Below are 17,385 nucleotides of genomic sequence, written 5' to 3'. Positions count from 1 at the left end.
CTTTCGAATTCACTGAACGCTTCACGCATAGCCCTCCTTACGCTAACTTTGACATCGTTTAGCTTTTGTTTGTCTGAGAGGTTTTGGCTGCGTTTAAACTTAGAGTGAAGCTCTCTTTGCTTTCGCAGTAGTTTCCTAACTTTGTTGTTGTACCACGGTGGGTTTTTCCCGTCCCTCACAGTTTTACTCGGCATGTACCTGTCAGGCCTCAGCTCACCTGGTATTCCTCCTAAACTGGAACAACTCTGCACAGGCTCTCCAACAGTACTGGAATAGCATTCTGGCATTGATGCGGGTTCCTACCTGAAGTCCAGACAGGTCATGGGAAGCGTCAGATTCCACCCGTCGGCTTTGACCTGTGACGTAAGGCTGTTGTGTAGTGTGATGTCACGATGGCGCGGAGTTTAGTTTGTGAGAGTGGTGTGTTTGTAGGCGTTGTTTTGATGTGAATGGTGGTACTCTCTGGTGGTGTGTTTATGGGTAGTGAGTTATGTGGTGTATAGGGTTCATTTGCAGGTAGCATTGCACGTGTGTGGTATCATTGGTGACTGTGCATTCAGCGGAATTTTTTTTTGGTGAGTTAACGATTTTGGTTTTGTTATGTCAACGTTATTGTCGTTTTTTTTTCTGTTCGTCATGTGTGAATTTTGGTAAACTGCTTTGTTTTTGTCTTTGGTAGGTATGGATATGACTGACAAGGTCAACAGTTTTTGGTTGTCGGTGATGATAGGGGACAGCGCGTCGTCTCTAATAAATTTTCTTCAACTATTCGGATTTTTGGATGAAGTCGTGAAGTGTTCAGTGTGTCATGAAGAAATGAGACTTACTAAAGTTCCGGCATCTTGGACCGGGGACAGCTATATGTAGAGATGTCGTAAGGACAACAGGTCAAGGGAAGTGTTTGATTCCAATTTTGTTGGTTTGTTGTGCCTTTTGAGGTAGCTACAATTGTGGACGTGGTTGTAGTTTTGGCATCTATGATGTTTATACACAGGCTGAAGAGATGAATGAAAGTTTGCACCAAGCCCAGGATTCGAACCTGGTTCTAAGATGGGAGGCATGCTACAATGTCCATGCAGTTGGGCAAATCCGCTGGTTGCTTAGTGGTTAGCACAGCTTCCTAGTGAGCAGGAGATCTGGGCTCGAATCTTGGCCTGGGTACAAATTTTCATTAATCTCTTCAGTCTGCATACATACATCATAGATGCTTGAGACTTTAAAAAGTCTCTTGAACCTTATAGGTTCCTGTCATAAAGTTCATTTCATATACTGAACAGTATACATCCTGCCCTGCCACTGACATATAAAGAAACAAATATGTTTTGATAAATGCCAGGGCAGTTCCTTCAACTAGGTTCCAATTTGGCATTATACATGGTGCTATATTCACCTGTCTTAATATACAACTTATGTTTTCCTTATATTAAGTTAACACACCCTCAACTATAGTAAAGTGGTCTTTGGACGAATACGTTAAACTACTAGCCTACCTAGAGCTAATATAAATTAGTAAGTATTAATTTTTGCCCAAGTAGGCTCAGAATAATAGCAGTACTCGTTTGTACAGCATGCAACATAAAAGCTGGTATACTGACAAGTCGAAGATTATTCTATTACAGAGAATGACAGTTAAAAATGATCATCTAGAAATGAAGGGCAGCGGAGATAATTCTGTGCGAGGTATGTGGCCGTGAAACTCACAGCCTTTCTGGTGAAGCTTCGGTGGTGAAGCTAATTGCATCGTTTAGCTGTCTCTCATTAACAACATTCCAAGAACACGTTACATCGGACAGTAGTAGTTTTTTATTTTCCTCAGACATTTTTACACGTTTCTCTGTCAGCCTGCAAGTAAATAAATCAATATATCAACTGGAAACATTACGTCATTTAATCATCTCCCTCACTCACTGCAAGGTTTTACCGTACGTCTTTCAAGAACTCAGAAGGTGAAACGGTGTTAACAGCATCCGACAGGCGCCAGCTGATATTTCACAACGCTTATCATCACACCGCCAGTCCCGACAACACATCTTAAAAACACATATTTGTTTCTTTACGAGGATATAATTGACTAGCCGTTTGACATTTCTGCATCACTTCTCAATCGTACACAAAGCAAAGCTTCTCAAAGTGAAAGCTATGCAACGGCGAATGGTATATCTGTCACTGATTTCTCAGAATGTGTTGGGTCGATTCGTGGCAAGTCTGGACACAAAGGTATTGAATATTTATTTGAACGTCCCCAGCTCCATAATGAGGACGATATATTGTATTTTGAACTAGAGGTGGGCCAAACGGTTATTCTGGAGTAACCGTTATCACAGTTCCAGTTATTCTTTGATAACCGTTATCGTTAACGGTTATTAATAACTGCCAAGTTATTTTTCGCTAGCGAATACCGATAACTCCGACAGTTAAATAACGACGTAGTTGGAATCCATCAGTTTAGTTATCAGCAGAACTGCGAGTAGTGTGAAATAGCAGGAATGTCGTATGAATCGTGTCATAACCTCAGCTTATTAACTCCGGGTACATTTTAGTTGATGTTAGAACGATTATTAGTGTTTCATACTATATGTTTGTAGGTTATCGGTCGCTATTAGAAATATTATCTTCGCAGCTGCGACAGAAAGTACGCGGAACTTCGCCAAAGCACTGTTTAAGTAAAATGTTAACAACGTGTGTTTTTAAGTATGAAGTAATATGTAAACTGAGTACTGTAGGTTAAATTCGAAGCTTAATTTCTTGTGCTGCTCGCATAATAGAATAAAGTGTACAGCCTTATAATACAACAAAAAATATACGTAATGTGACAGATTCGTTTACTCCTGTGCTGTAAAAGCTAGTCCTATTGGGGAAAGTGTGAGTACGCTAATCCAAGTTTTATGTCAGATTTGCAAACTGCTCGATTTCTCCAGCGACAGCATGTTTATAACATATGAAGACATGCAGATCAAAAAGGTTGACAGTGTTACATTTCTGGGACTACAACTCGATAATAAATTTAGTTGGGAAGGGCATAACACATTTTTTCATTCTATTATTTCATAAGGGAGCATATTCTGTGGTAACTTATCAAACGTAGCAAAAGTTTTTCGCATGTAAAAGCGTGTAATAAAAATAGTTTGTGGTATCAATTCAAGAACATCATGTAGGAACCTGTTCAAGGAACTTTGTATTCTAACCACTGCGTCCTAGTATATTTATTCCTTTATGCAATTTGTTTCAAGTATTTCCAACCAATAGCTTAATACATAATATCAGTACTAGAAATGGAAACAGCAATCTACATAAAGACCTAAAATTAGTTACCTTGGTCCAAAAGGGGTCCAATATTCAGGAACATGCATTTTCAATAAACTGCCAGCAAGTCAGCAACCATTAAAAACTTGGTTTCAGATAAGGCACGGTTTACAGTGTGTTTGAAAGACTATTTGATACAGAAGTGTCTGATTCCACCCGTCATCAATATGCCGGAAATGGCTATTTTAAGTGTCTATGACGTCACTACATACACATGGCAACAAACACGAAGTTACATATAAATAATACAATAACATTTCCCACCAAAAATACAATCAAACCAATGGGACAACTGCGGGAAGTTGGGGGTTTTAGGGTGAGCACAAGCTAGTAAAAAAAACACACCATGATCCCAAAACACAAAATGAAGAACAAAAAGAAAAAAAATACAGCGTTCTGCTACACCAACAAAAATCTGCAGGAATCGGACACTTCCCTTGAACAATATAGATCAACTATAGGTGACCATACCAAAACACCAATACCCACAACTAAAAGTACGAAAATTGGAATCAGACATTTCCCTTGACCTACATAGGTCAACCTCAGATGACGATACTAAAACATCAACACACACAACTATGAAAATGGGAATCGGTCATTTCCGGTGACCTATATAGGTCCACCACAGCTACTGATGCCAAATACCAACACCTACAACTGCGAAAAATAAAACCACAATCCCAAAAGTCCACAAATCAATCATCCCTACATAAATTAAATCACATTCAATACTTCCTAAATACACAAAACATCACAGCTAGAAAAAAAAAAATATATTAATTACCACCAGCAAATTCCGGCACTGCAACCTAGATCGACAGCCCCCCCCCCCCCCCCCCCCCCACACACACACACACACACACACACACACACACACACACACACACACACACACACACACACAAAAAAAAAAAAACCAACTCATAAACACCGTGCCGTAATGACATTCACACACCACAACACCTTTACGTCGAAGCAGACGGGTGGAATCAGACGCTTCCACTGACCCCTCCTTCTACTCTGTAGCTGAATATCGTAACAGAGACTGATAGACCAGCTTAGGTAAAAATTCTGCTATATTTCGGTTTTGACAGCACTTGGTTGCAACAGTCAAGATCGGGTATTCTGTGTACGATAAATTTATTAAAAGTACGTAACTGTGTTTTATTCTGTCAGTGTACCAATTCTGTAAATATTAGCAGTTACTGTGATATATTCACATATTTTGACAATCTCCTGACAAATGATGAGGATAACAATTATTATATTCCACTGTATTATGTTATACTTTCTGACATGTTATTTGTCATTCGCGATGGCCAGCGGCTATTTCCGTAGCAGTACGAAAATATTTGTTCGCTCCAGTTACTATCCTCTCTGGAAATATCACCTGGAACTACGACCTTTAACTGGAGTCACCGAGTCAGGAACGTCTACACACACAGTTATTCCGTTACCAGCTTCCAGGTTATCTGTGGTGGTAGCCCGATAACTACCAGAGAACTAGAACTACGAGCCAATAACGATAACTGCCAGAGGAGAATACCGGTCTCTGACAGTTATTTCCATAGTCGCTCGAATTCCTAAGTAACTTTCCTTGTACTACCCGTCCAAGCTAAATTAACACGTAAGGCGGTGGCTTAAGGGAACAACCGTACTTGTTAATGCCTGTACTGCAGCTCCTATCAGCCACGGCTTGGACATTAACTTTATTTAATTGTTTATGCTAAAAGTAACGAAGGCCCACGAAATAGTACACAGTTCTTATCAACAGATGGCGCGCAGTCTCACAGTTATTCCCATGGTCTATAGAACGCCTTCCAAATGCGCAGTACGACCTTCGGTCAACAGATGGCGCGAGGCACTGTTGACACTAAACAGTTATTGAAATAACTGCCAGAATCAGAGGAACGGTTATCGCAGTAACCGTTACTTCTCAGTAACCGGTTATTTCTATCAGTTACGTTATTTTTTGCCACCTCTATTTTGAACTTAACACGCAGAGATCTCTGATAGCAACACCACCTAGAGTGATGTTGCTGATAGCCCTGTTTGCAGCTGCGTTGACGCAAGAAACTTACGATAGAGACATTGCCGCGATTGATTTTCGTAAATATTCAAATATTTTGTGAATATCTATATCAAGCTTGCCGAACCATTACGTTCTGTAATTGTTTGGAACAATTTATACTTGTTTAAGGAATTATTTCGACTGCAACATAAAAGAGCCTTCACTTAAAAACAAAGTGTACCTCTTATACTGAGACTGTAATACCTTAAGTTTAGCGTAGTGAATTTAGTAAGCTGATATTTATATTACAGATTCAGTTTCTCTCTGAGGACGCTTAGACATGTAAGACAAAACGATAACAATGAACAGCTAATAAAAGTAAGTTGAAGACTTGAAAATTAATAACTGGTTAACGGCAAATGTACTGTCACTAGAGGTAAATAAAACGCTTCTGTAACTTTTTCGTCACCGATAATATCACATTTTTGGGATGAAAATGTCAAAACGTTGGCTAACTTCTTTTACTTTTGTTTACTAATGTCTTATAGCATCGTGTTGTGTAGTACCGTAACTCGGCGATGTGGAGAAAAAGCTTTTGGTGGGCAGAAGCTTGTAGGACCAAATAAGGACAACAGGTGACATGCATTTAGATATACTGACAACAGCTTCACAACACACTCATTCCCTTATGATCTTCTTGGTTAACAGCCACTCTCATTGTCAGTTTGAAAACGGCGGTAACATTCATATGTGTGATACTAGAAGGAGAAATGACAGTGTACTATACGTTAGTCATCACTCAGCCTTAGCATTTCATCAGGAGTACCCCAGAAAGGTAAAGGTTAGGTGCATGGACTACTGTTGTAACAATTTTATTTTCAAAGGACACATGTTAACTCACTGAACATCATACCTACACTGGCTTAAACCTAACCCCCTACAGGAAGCTACTAGGTCTGAGACATGTTTGCGCCTGTCTAGAATGGGAATGCAGTCATTAGTGTTCGCGTGAGCTACCATTGCAGTCAGCACAACTAACAGAGGGTTAATTTGGCACAGAAAGAAAAGTGACTCAGTCGATACAATAGTGAGTTGTCACAATTACAATCCATGGAATATGAAATAACTACTTGAAAATGTATCGCTAACTGGGGTCACATAGGCCCTACCACAGCAGCAGCTAAACAGTTACCATATATCACTGATGAAAAACACTCACTATAAAAAATTTAAAACATATGAAAAAGGCCTAAGTTTCATCTCTTCTACATCTGTATCCTAAAGCAGGTTATTGGCAGCCAGGTATAGGTTGTAATGTACGATGTGATGTGAAAAGCAGCTAGCACTATATCATTTCTTGGATTTTCAGTGCAGTAGCTGAACAGAATTTGCTTGAAGTTTCACCATTGTCTAATTTGTTTGGTTGTATTTTCATCATTCAGAGCAGAACTTCAGCGGATTAAAGCATTCTTGTTGAGAAAAGGAAGAAAAATAGCACAATGAAAGTGATGAATTGGTTCTAACACTTCCAATGGCTGAAAGTGAATGTTTCAGAGTTGTATAATTGTTTCAACCAAAGGCAGAGGTACGTTTGTTAATGGCATAGGTGTTTCTTCTGTTCTTATTTTAACTTATGTTTAAATACACCTATTAATAAGCTTGATTAAAATCAGAAACACAGGCATAAAGAAAGAATAGTTGCAATATACTGTAGACAGTGCTTTATTTTCCATTGTTCAGAGTAGATCATTGTTTTCAGGTAAGAAAGTGTTTAAAAGGTTCTGCACTAACGTAATACATGACTCGACAATCAAATAAATTTAAAACTAACTAACAGACACACTTCTTTTGTAAATTATCTGAAAATAGTAAATATAAGTCATTTTAATGATATAAATAATAGGGTTTATAGAATAACAAGCAAAGTATTTAGAGAAGAGTCTTTTTATTAAAGTAACATATGGCATGTGCCTAAATAGAACTAATAAAGGGACATTCTGGCAATCAGATTTTTGTATCTGTTTTATTCCTGATGTTTCAAACACCAATCTGCCAAAACATTTCAATACAACTCTCAAAAATGTTCAATCAAATCAATTCCAAAAATTCTCCAGGCAATCTCAACTCACTAAAGGCAAGACAGTGGTCAATGGGCCACGTGGGTCTATCTGTAGTGTTCGAGACTGGTTATCACTGGATTGCTGGCTCAAGTATTATATCACTAAACATCTGTTTTTTTAGGTTCATTTCCAATACCTATGTCAGTTCAATATTAAATTATTCAAATAAATAATTCTTAACACATATCTAATTATAATTTTGTTTGAAAATTGCATTTGAGTTGAGGGGAAACGTGATAGAAGAGAGAGAGAGTATGTGGATAAAGTTAAACATACTACTGTGGCGTTTTTTCTGAAAGCAGGTAGACTTTATTCAGGATTCCAATACACCATATTATTCCCCACTCTTTTATTTACAAAATCCTATTTTTGCACATAATCTCTCTTCAGTGTGACAGCCTTATGCCACCTTACTGGGAGTGCCTGTCTGTATGCCCATATGGTGCCACTCTACTGATCAATGTCAGAGCCAATGTCTTGCTTCATCAATAAAGGCCCCATCATCCAAGTACTGCTTCCCATGCAGTGCGTCCTTCATTGGGCTAGATGGATGGAAGTCAGAAGATGTGAGATCTGGCTGTAGAGTGGATGAGGAAGAACAGTCCATAAAAGTTTTCTGAGCTTCTGTCAAGTGCGCAGATTTGTGTGAAACCATGCATTGTTGAAGAGAGGGAAACGTTCGTTTGCATTTTTGTGGCGATGAACACACTAAAGTAATTTCTCCAATTTCCTGAGAGTGACACAAAACACTTCAGAGTCAATTGCTGCACAACAAGGGAGGACATCAAACAGAATAACACCTTCAGTGTCCCAGAAGACCATTCCCATGACTTTACCGACTGAGGATGCGGCTTTGAACTTTTTCTTAGGGGGAGAGGTAGTGTGGTGCCAGTCTATGGATTGCCACTTTGTTACTTGTTTGGAGTGATAAACCCAGGTTTCGTTGCTTGTGACGATGTTGAACAGAAAATTGAATTGTCACAATCAACCTCATAATACGTAAGCATTTCCACACAGATAGCCCTTCGTTGCTCTTTACAGTTTTCTGTTAGGCGGCAAGGAAACCAACAGGTGCACAAACACATTTGAGTACCCCAGCTGGAGGACAAGTATGTCAGAACTATCAATTGAGACATCCAGTTGGACGCTGAGGCGTTTGACTGTGATTCATCGATCACTTCAAGTGAGAGCATCTGCACTTTCAGTGACTTACTGTACTGTATTATGTGCTTAAAATATTTATGTTATTGAATCAATATTACTGTTATGTAACATGTATTTAAAACTGTGTACTAAGGGTACAAAGTAAGCTATATCCTACTTAAAAAGTTAATAAATAACTAAAAATTTATTGATTAATTAGTTATTTGTCTATTAAAGTAGGATAATAGGCTCCTACATACCTCTTTTTTCTATTTGACAGACTTTTCCTAAAAATCTTGATTTATAGCTGCCCTAAATCTAAACAGACTGAGGAAAATGCCTATGGATGCTATTAAAAAAATAAATTCATTATCAGCTTCAGTTAACAATAACACTTTTCTTAATCTTTTGCATCTGCCCAAAATTTTGGCTGTGAGGGCAGTGTAATTCTCAAAAGGAAAATAGAGTTTTGTAGTTTAAGTGGGAAAGTAATGAAGTGGATTGAGGATTATCAAACAGCTAGAAGACAGAAGGCCTTCTGTTAATGACTGTGATGGAATACCAATTTCATCAGAGTCGTATGTGATTTGCATATGACAGAGCTCTTTGTTGGGTTGCTTGCTGCGTCTTACACTTATAAATGATACAATGACTATGCACAATAACTGCAAGCATGTGTATCATCCTTAAAGACAGCATATTCCTCTTAGTTGATAAAAGACCAGACAACAACCTTGTGACATCTGTGAACACTGCTTTCATCAACATCCAAAAACATTTAGTTGTAATAGGCTCACTGTATATGCTACAAATTCCAAGAATATGTGGGCCATTGGTCTCAGAAAGAAGAAAAAAACATACTTTTAAAATACAAAGAACAACAATTGAAGTACAGATATTCATTCCAGTTCTTGGACTTACACACTGACAAAAAATAAATTGGTTGTATTAAGTTCTGGACCTATGAAGACAATTCAGTGATCATTTTGTGTCTTACTAAAAATTGTAATGATTACTAATAGGGACACTATTGGAACTGCCTGCATATGAGCCTTCCCTTCATTACTGTCATCTGGTATCATTATCTTCCAAGCTCAAATTTAATCAAAGAAAGTCTCTATTGCTCATAACAGATGAACTTCAATTGCATGTGGTGTGCATTCATAAATATTAATAAAGTCCAAAAGGATTTAATATAATGGATAATTGTAGCTCAGTAATGTTATTACATAAGTGGGACATCAGCATACATGATAAATTCTAGCATCAACTTCTTGCAAAATAATATGTAGGCCTACCAGAATATTCAAAGGTTCTTATGTTTTGTTGTTAGTCATGTATAAATAACTATAATGACTGAAGTTAAACATCATAATAGTAAAATTAATGTATCTGATATAATGTGTTTTTCAGTATTATTCTATAAATATTTAAATATTTCTGTTTATGTATTTTATAGTAATTCTGTGTTATAGAACTTGATTTTCTCCATAGTTCAACAGAACTCCAGACAACTAAATTAAAATCAGCATCCAGAAGTAGCTATGATATCTTCTTATTTTTTTATTTATTTTTTTATTTAGTCCTTCAAATCCTATATGTATAGAATATATACAAGGATATTGGACATGGTTAGGTATTTACAAGATAAAATACAGTTTGTATTGCAATCCTAAGGACTAGATATTGAAGTAATTTAGCACAGATTCATAAATACAACAAACATTACAGGCAACATACAAATTAGAATATTAATAATGCATCTTTATTTTTGTTGTTTGGCTTTTATATATTCTGTCAGACTGTAAAAGCAATGATCAATTAAATATGCCTTTACTTCAGCCTTAAAACCACAGAGTTTACCTATTGATTTAATATGTTTAGGTAGATTATTGAAAATCTTTATCCCAGTATGTAGTGTGCCTTTTTGTCACAATGATGTTCTCACCCGTTTCACATGAAGGTCAGATTTTTGCCTTGTATTGTGTGCATGTATATCTTCATTTTTTAATAAGATATCTGGGTGTCTATTGATATATTGTTTGATGAAAACTGATGTTTCATAGATAAAAATGCAAGGAAGAGGAAGAACTGACAGTTTTTTGAATATGGGTCTGCACGATTTCGTATTGTTTACCCCTTCAATAATTCTTAGTATTCTCTTTTGCATCCTGAAAAGTTTAATATTTGTTGTTGTATTGCCCCAGAAGATTATGCCATATTTAATTACAGAATGCACATAGGAGTAGTATACATTTAACAGGCTGGCTTTGCTGCAACAAGTTTTTAAGATCCGCATCATGTAACAGGTTTTGCTTAGTTTTCTTTGCAAATATTCAATATGTACCACCCATTTTGTGTTGTTCTGGAGCCAGAGTCCCAGAAATTTAGTGCTGTCAACACTTTCAAGAACTCTGTCCCTAAGTTCTATTTCTATGTTTGGGTGGTGTCTTCCTTTTACATTATAGAAATTCAGTGCTACTGTCTTTTCTTTGTTTATAATTAGCTTGTTGTAGCTGAACCACTGTTCTACACTGTTCATTGTTTGGATAGCGGAGTCTTTAAGTTTTTCTTCTGTTTTACCACTAATAAGGAAGCTTGTATCATCTGCAAATTGGAGGGTAGTTTGGCAATACTTGTTGTACATAAGATCATTGACATAGAGGAGAAACAGAATGGGTCCTAATACTGATCCTTGAGGGACACCATATTTCACATTTTCATATCCTGAATAGTAGTAGCTGATTTTGTTATGGTCAGTATATTGCACTTCAACCACCTGTTTGCGACCACATAGGTATGTCTTGAGCCACTCATTGGATATATCTCTAATTCCTAACTGGTCAAGCTTCTGCAGTAGGGCACTATGGTCAATGACGTCAAAAGCTTTAGATAAATCAAGACATATGCCTGTCACAAACTCACCTGCATCCAGTTTAGTATAGATTTCATTAAGAAATTCAAATATTGCACTTTCAGTTGAATAGCCTTTCCTGAAGCCATGCTGTGAAGGAGAGAGAATCTTATTTTTATTTAGGAAATCAGACAATCTCTTATAAAAAACTTTTTCTAAAATTTTAGAAAATACAGGCAGTAGGGCTATTGGTCTATAATTTGAAACACATTCTGGATTTCCTTTTTTGAACAGTGGTTTCAGCTTTGCTGTTTTTAAGCATGAAGGGAAGGTTCCTGATGCCAGTGAGCTGTTGCACAAATGTGTCAAGGGTTCAGCTAAGGCAAGACAGCATTTTTTGATAATTGCATCTGGTATTCCATCAATTCCAGATGAGTAGCCTGTTTTCAAGGTTTTTATAATTGATAAAATTTCTTCAGAATTTGTGGGTGAAAGGAACAAAGATGTAGACACATTTCTCACACTATTGCATGTTGGAGGTGATATTTTGTTGTGTTCTTCCAGTCCACTCACCAACTCTTCACTTACGTTTGCAAAATATTTGTTGAAGGTCCCTGCAATTTCTGTTGGGCAAGAAATCATTTGTCCTTCATAACATAAGTTCACATTTTTATATTGTTTAGTTTCACTTGTTTGATTTTTTATAACTTCTCATATAGCTTTAGACTTGTTTTTTGAGTTTTCAATGTATTTGTCATTTGCCATTGTTTTACCTTTCCTTACAACATTTTTGAGGATCCTCTTGTAATTCTTCAGGTACAAATGAAATTCATGAGGCATGTTCTGTGTCTTTGCTATATCGTGTAATCTTCTTTTCTCTGCGCAAGATATTCTAATACCTATTGTAATCCATTTGTTCTTCTTGAAGTTAGGTTTACATTTTTGCTTTTTTAATGGAAATGCAGCTTCAAAGTATGACATGAAGATTTCCATGAATTTTTCAAACTTTTTGTTAGTATTTTCACAGGTATACACTTCATACCAAGTTTCTTCACTTAGTCTCTGTACAAAAAGGTTTATTTGTTTGTTAGTGAATTTCCTTGCTTCTTTTACAAGTTCCTCTTTCTCAGTTGTTTCACTTGGGGTGTGCAAAGCAATAAACTGTGCATAGTGATCACTGAAGCCAGTATTAAGATTTCCGGCACATAAATTGTGATTTACATTTGTGTTTATTAATATCTGATCAATTGTTGAGCTAGTTGTTGGTGTAACTCTTGTAGGAGAGTCTATGGTGGCTTTTATGTTATATGTTTCCAGTAGGGTCATCAAGCTTTGCTGGTCTTTTGAGATTTCTTGAAAATCAATATTAAAATCTCCACATATGATCACTGTTTTGTTGAAGTTTTTTATAGTATTTAAAGCTGCTTCTAGTTGGTGACAGAAATCATTTAAGTTCCCATCAGAGCTCCTATATACACAGATGATTATTAATTTTAATGCAGAGAGTTCAACTGCGGATACTTCAAAAATTTTCTCTTCAGCTAACAGTTCAATGCATTTTATGTTACAATAATCAATGCCACTTTTAACAAATATACATGACCCTCCATGACTGGATGTAATTCTAGAAAATGATGAAGAAAGATTGAAGTCTGCAAGTTTTATGACTGACATTGCATCTTTAGGCAGCCAGTGTTCAGTTATACACACTAGAGAAACGTTTTTTAGCTCATCAGTACATAAAATTTCAACTTCACTTAATTTGTTTAGCAATGATTGGACATTTTGATGAATCAGCGTGAAATTAAAGGGTTTGTTAGGCTTTGGCATATTGTTAGACTTTGCCATATTTAATTGATCACTTACCTTTACCCTGTCAATAAAAAATCATTCAGGTGTGCTGGAAGTACTGCTTTTCTTTTCCCAACTGCACCTATTCTTCTATTATCATCTGCAGCAGCATTTTCTTCTGTGTCTGGTTCCCCTGGTAGTTGTTCAGCTGCTGCACCTGCTGTTGATAATATTGCTGCTGGTGTTTGAGCTGGGTCTGCAATTGGTAGAGCTGTTACTGCATTCATTGTGCCTGAATATTGGAGGCACCTAGTTCCTTCTTTTGTTGTTGATGTTGGTGAGTGAGGTCTTGCTGGCGTTGTTTCCTTCGAATATTTGGGGGGCCAATCCAGGATGATTTTACTTTTGAGTGTTTGATGCCTCTTGGTGATAATTTCTTCAATTTTTCCGACGAGCAGTTTTTTCCCCATGTTGTTAACGTGCAGTCCATGTAATGTGTGGAATCTGCGCCCAATATTATTAACATTTACGAGTTCTACATTTCTGAAATGTTTGCAAAGTAATGAAATTTGTTGGTTGGCATTGATTATTTCTTTATTTACGCATGACCAAGACGGTAAGTCATGCCGATGTGGAATGTTCAGCACTAAAACATTTGTGTGTGTCAACTGTCCTAAGCACCTTTTTAGTTCTTGTTTTGCTTTGTGGGTTTCGTTTTTATATACGTCATTTGACCCACTAATTAGCACAACAAAGTCTTCAGAGGATAAGTCAGCAACGTCTGTGGATCGTACATGATTGCAAACTTCCGACATAGAAGCACCAGGCTTTATGTAAGCGATTGTTTGTAAACTGGACTGACCGTTCAGAAGGCGAGCAAATCCACGACCATGACTGTCTGCCATCAAAACTACTTTTCTTCGTTTAGGTTTCTCTGCCTGTTTAGAAGATCCACCGTCGTTATGGCCAAACAATTTAGTATCAGTGCTGGACATATACTTCATATTTGGGTCACGTAAGTGTTCAGGTCTTTCAGTTTCATTTCCTTTCATAGCAGTAGTTGAGTTGTTAGGCATTCTTTTGGATGTATCACTCCGCGTATTTTTAGTTTCATATTCAGCTGGGAAGTTAGTTTTATCACATGCACAATGTTTCTTACCTTGCACGGTTGATTGCACACTGAACCTGCTTGTAAACGCGGTATTAGGGTCATACAATAACCTTTGTTGAGAATGAGGCACTTTGTTTTTCACTTTGCCTGGAATTTCGTGGTTACTGTGAGGCAAGTTTGATGTAGGTTCACACTTTCTGGTCGTAAGTTTTTTTAGTTCGCTCATCAGAGTATTAATGGTTAATTGCAGACTACTTAAACGATCATTTAACTTTCTGATTTCATCACTACAATTCGTGCACACGCTGTTTTTATCGGTGTAATTTTCACTTTTTCCCGCATGAACACTATGCATATCAACACTAGTCTGTATCGCAGTATTGCATGACTTTGTCTACATTCTGAATCCACACGTCCTGTCCATTTTCCTTAGAATGTGATATGTGAAGTTGTAATGAAATGAAGATCCAATTCCATGGTCGAACTGTGACTCTGTTAATGAGATACGAAAAAATTAAGCAAATAAAAATTTTTACTCAATTCAGAAGAACAGAAGAACTGAAAGCAAAGAGATGAGACACATCTTACAAGACAGATAAAAAAAGCAAACCAACATTTATATAATTCGTAAATTTAGAGAACACTTACGGTAATATTGATTGAGATACGCTATAAAATTAGAAGGTAGTTGGGATAAAGTACAGGGAGGAAAAGGTTATATAGTTCTACAATTCCAAGAGCTTAAGGACATGAAATGGAGGCAGTAGCTGAGATGGGAGTGAGAAAATATTTCAGCCTACTCCTCATGTAACTTGGTCTGTACACTGAGTAAATGGCAGAGGAAATCAAAGAGAAATTTGGAAAGGAATTAAGGCCCAGGGAGAAAGAATAAAAACTGTGAGGTTATCTCATGAAGCAGCTCAGCTGGCCATGGCTCTAAAGCTGTTGTGGATCCACATCCCTATCAGTACCTTCCAAAATCTCACTGACTCTCTTCCTGCACATGTCACAACAGTTTGTGCTGCAAGAGGTGGTTATTCAGGATTTTGACAGGTGCTCAGATTAATTTAAGGGGACAGTGTAATACATGCTTAACATAAAGTCATCTCCCATCCAATGCTTATTCACTTTACGCTACTTTATATAAATTTGGTCAACATTTTTAGGCTACTCCTACAGTATACAGAAGAAATTCGCCGTTTGATTGGCTAGTAGAACGAATTTCGTATGACAAAATAATTTTTGTAATGTGCTTACGCCTCTAGGTGGCACCATTGAATAATTTCCACATCAAGACAGCCCCAGTAAGCGTGATACACCTATTATACAGAGACAGCTGTTGGTAAAGGTTTGGTGACTAAAAATATGGTTTGGTGACGAAAGAGCCCTTGTAATGACCACAGAAACCTTGCCATGTGTTCACTGTGTCAGTTAAAACTACATTTATGCATGAGACCAGCTATTACATGCATATTTTACATGCATAAGTGTAATAAGTATGAATGCTGGTAACAAATAATGATATCGAAAAATGTTTCAAGGTTCCCTGAGAACATCATCTTAAGAACATTAGGTACAAAATTCGACGATGTGGCATTGATAGAAAGTACCGTTTTTATTTTACTTGGTTCATTTATTTGATGCAAACTGTTACACAGGCACAGTTTTGAGTGTAATGTTAATGTTTATCCTGTTTGCTCCTTTTATATTTGTATATTGGTCAACTTTTTACTTTTAAAATGCAGTACCACTACATTCTCTATGACGGCATTTACTGTATGTACCCTCCATTTCCCTGCTTTTACTCATTTTTGTTTATCTTACTGATATTGCTTACATTGTTAATATATTCTGTGCTTACATTGATAATTTTTTTCTTTGAATTGGTTTGTCTCTGTCAGTCTCTGTGTTTTATACCTCCTGAAGTAACCTTGCCAAGTACTAATTTTATTTTATTTTATTGGTATTGTTTGTTAATATAAACTGTTATGTAGGCTTGCAGTTCCAGATTTGTGTTAAAGTTTCTTGTGTTTGCTCCCTTTATGTTTGTTTATTGTTCAACTTTTCACTTTTTACATTGCATTACCACTTCACTGTCGAAAATGTTCTTTACTGTATTTTTCTGCTTCAATGTAGATAGGTAATTTCTTTTCCTATGTCATTTACAAACATTGTAACTTCTTTGGCGACATTAGTCAGTAAATGTGGCCTTGTAAACTGAAAACTTGCTAATACAATAAAAGTAATCTTTGTGCAGAACAAAAGTAAAGTAGCGCTTTTCGTTTATTAGTAATAGAAGTGGCCATCTCCATATTTCTGCTGCGCCAACGAAATTTTAATCATATTATTAAAGAGAACAAAAATGCATTAGTAGACAATCCTTATTCATCCCATAGGATTTACAATTTTGACTCGAATTCTCGAACATTCTTTCATTAATTCTTCTAGTAACCTCACTGATACCATGATTCACACATTTTAATTTCTGGTGGTGCCAGAAATGAAAATAGCATCATTTCAGAAATGACCAAAAATTCTTTCACATTTTAACTTTACAGTTTGATCATATTAACAATGGTTTACACATCCCGTCACACTGCAAGCATGCAAGAATTCATATTATATGAGACTTACAGGTTTTTACTAACAATAATAACTGTACACAAAGAAATAAAAAAACATAATTTTTTAAAAAATCACTGACTCATACATTTTACATTGCCATTAAATAAAGATTTAACAGGGAAACATGGTATTGTCATATACTGAAGAGCTTAATAAGAGTGTTACAACATTTGTATAGATTTGTCAGAATCACGAATACCAGAACTATGACGAAAAGCACATACATTTTACTTTGGCATTAAAGAAAGATTAAGCAAGGAAACATTATACATATATTTGTTTCGTGCTGTATAGAGTATAACATTGTGTCACACAGTCTGCGAATTTCGAGGTGGCAGAGTTAAAGGAGCAAAAAGTCTGCATTAAGTTTTGTGAGCAACTCAAGAAAACCTTTACAGAGGCACCAAATGATGCAAGAAGCCTA

The 17,385-nt window shown here is 36.6% G+C and overlaps 1 protein-coding gene across 2 annotated transcripts in view; it reads right to left on the bottom strand.

The window, feature by feature from the left end:
• The window catches only part of LOC124795206, a 35,070-nt gene extending 32,956 nt beyond the window's left edge, over positions 1–2,114 (bottom strand). Inside the window, exons 1-2 of one of the 2 annotated variants that reach the window (XM_047259118.1) lie at positions 1,922–2,114; positions 1,702–1,842 (exon numbers count right to left, since the gene is read on the bottom strand). In XM_047259118.1, coding sequence (XP_047115074.1) covers positions 1,702–1,820 — 119 coding nt within the window. In that variant the 5' untranslated portion in view covers positions 1,821–1,842; positions 1,922–2,114. The remainder of the gene's footprint in view (positions 1–1,701; positions 1,843–1,921) is intronic. The other variant, XM_047259117.1, reaches the window with a different exon arrangement.
• Positions 2,115–17,385: the final 15,271 nt, after the last annotated feature.

Source organism: Schistocerca piceifrons, chromosome 4 (assembly GCF_021461385.2).
Source record: "Schistocerca piceifrons isolate TAMUIC-IGC-003096 chromosome 4, iqSchPice1.1, whole genome shotgun sequence".
Classification (NCBI taxonomy): domain Eukaryota; kingdom Metazoa; phylum Arthropoda; class Insecta; order Orthoptera; family Acrididae; genus Schistocerca; species Schistocerca piceifrons.
The sequence above is the reverse complement of the archived record's forward strand: the minus strand, read 5'-3'. Positions and strand labels throughout refer to the sequence as shown.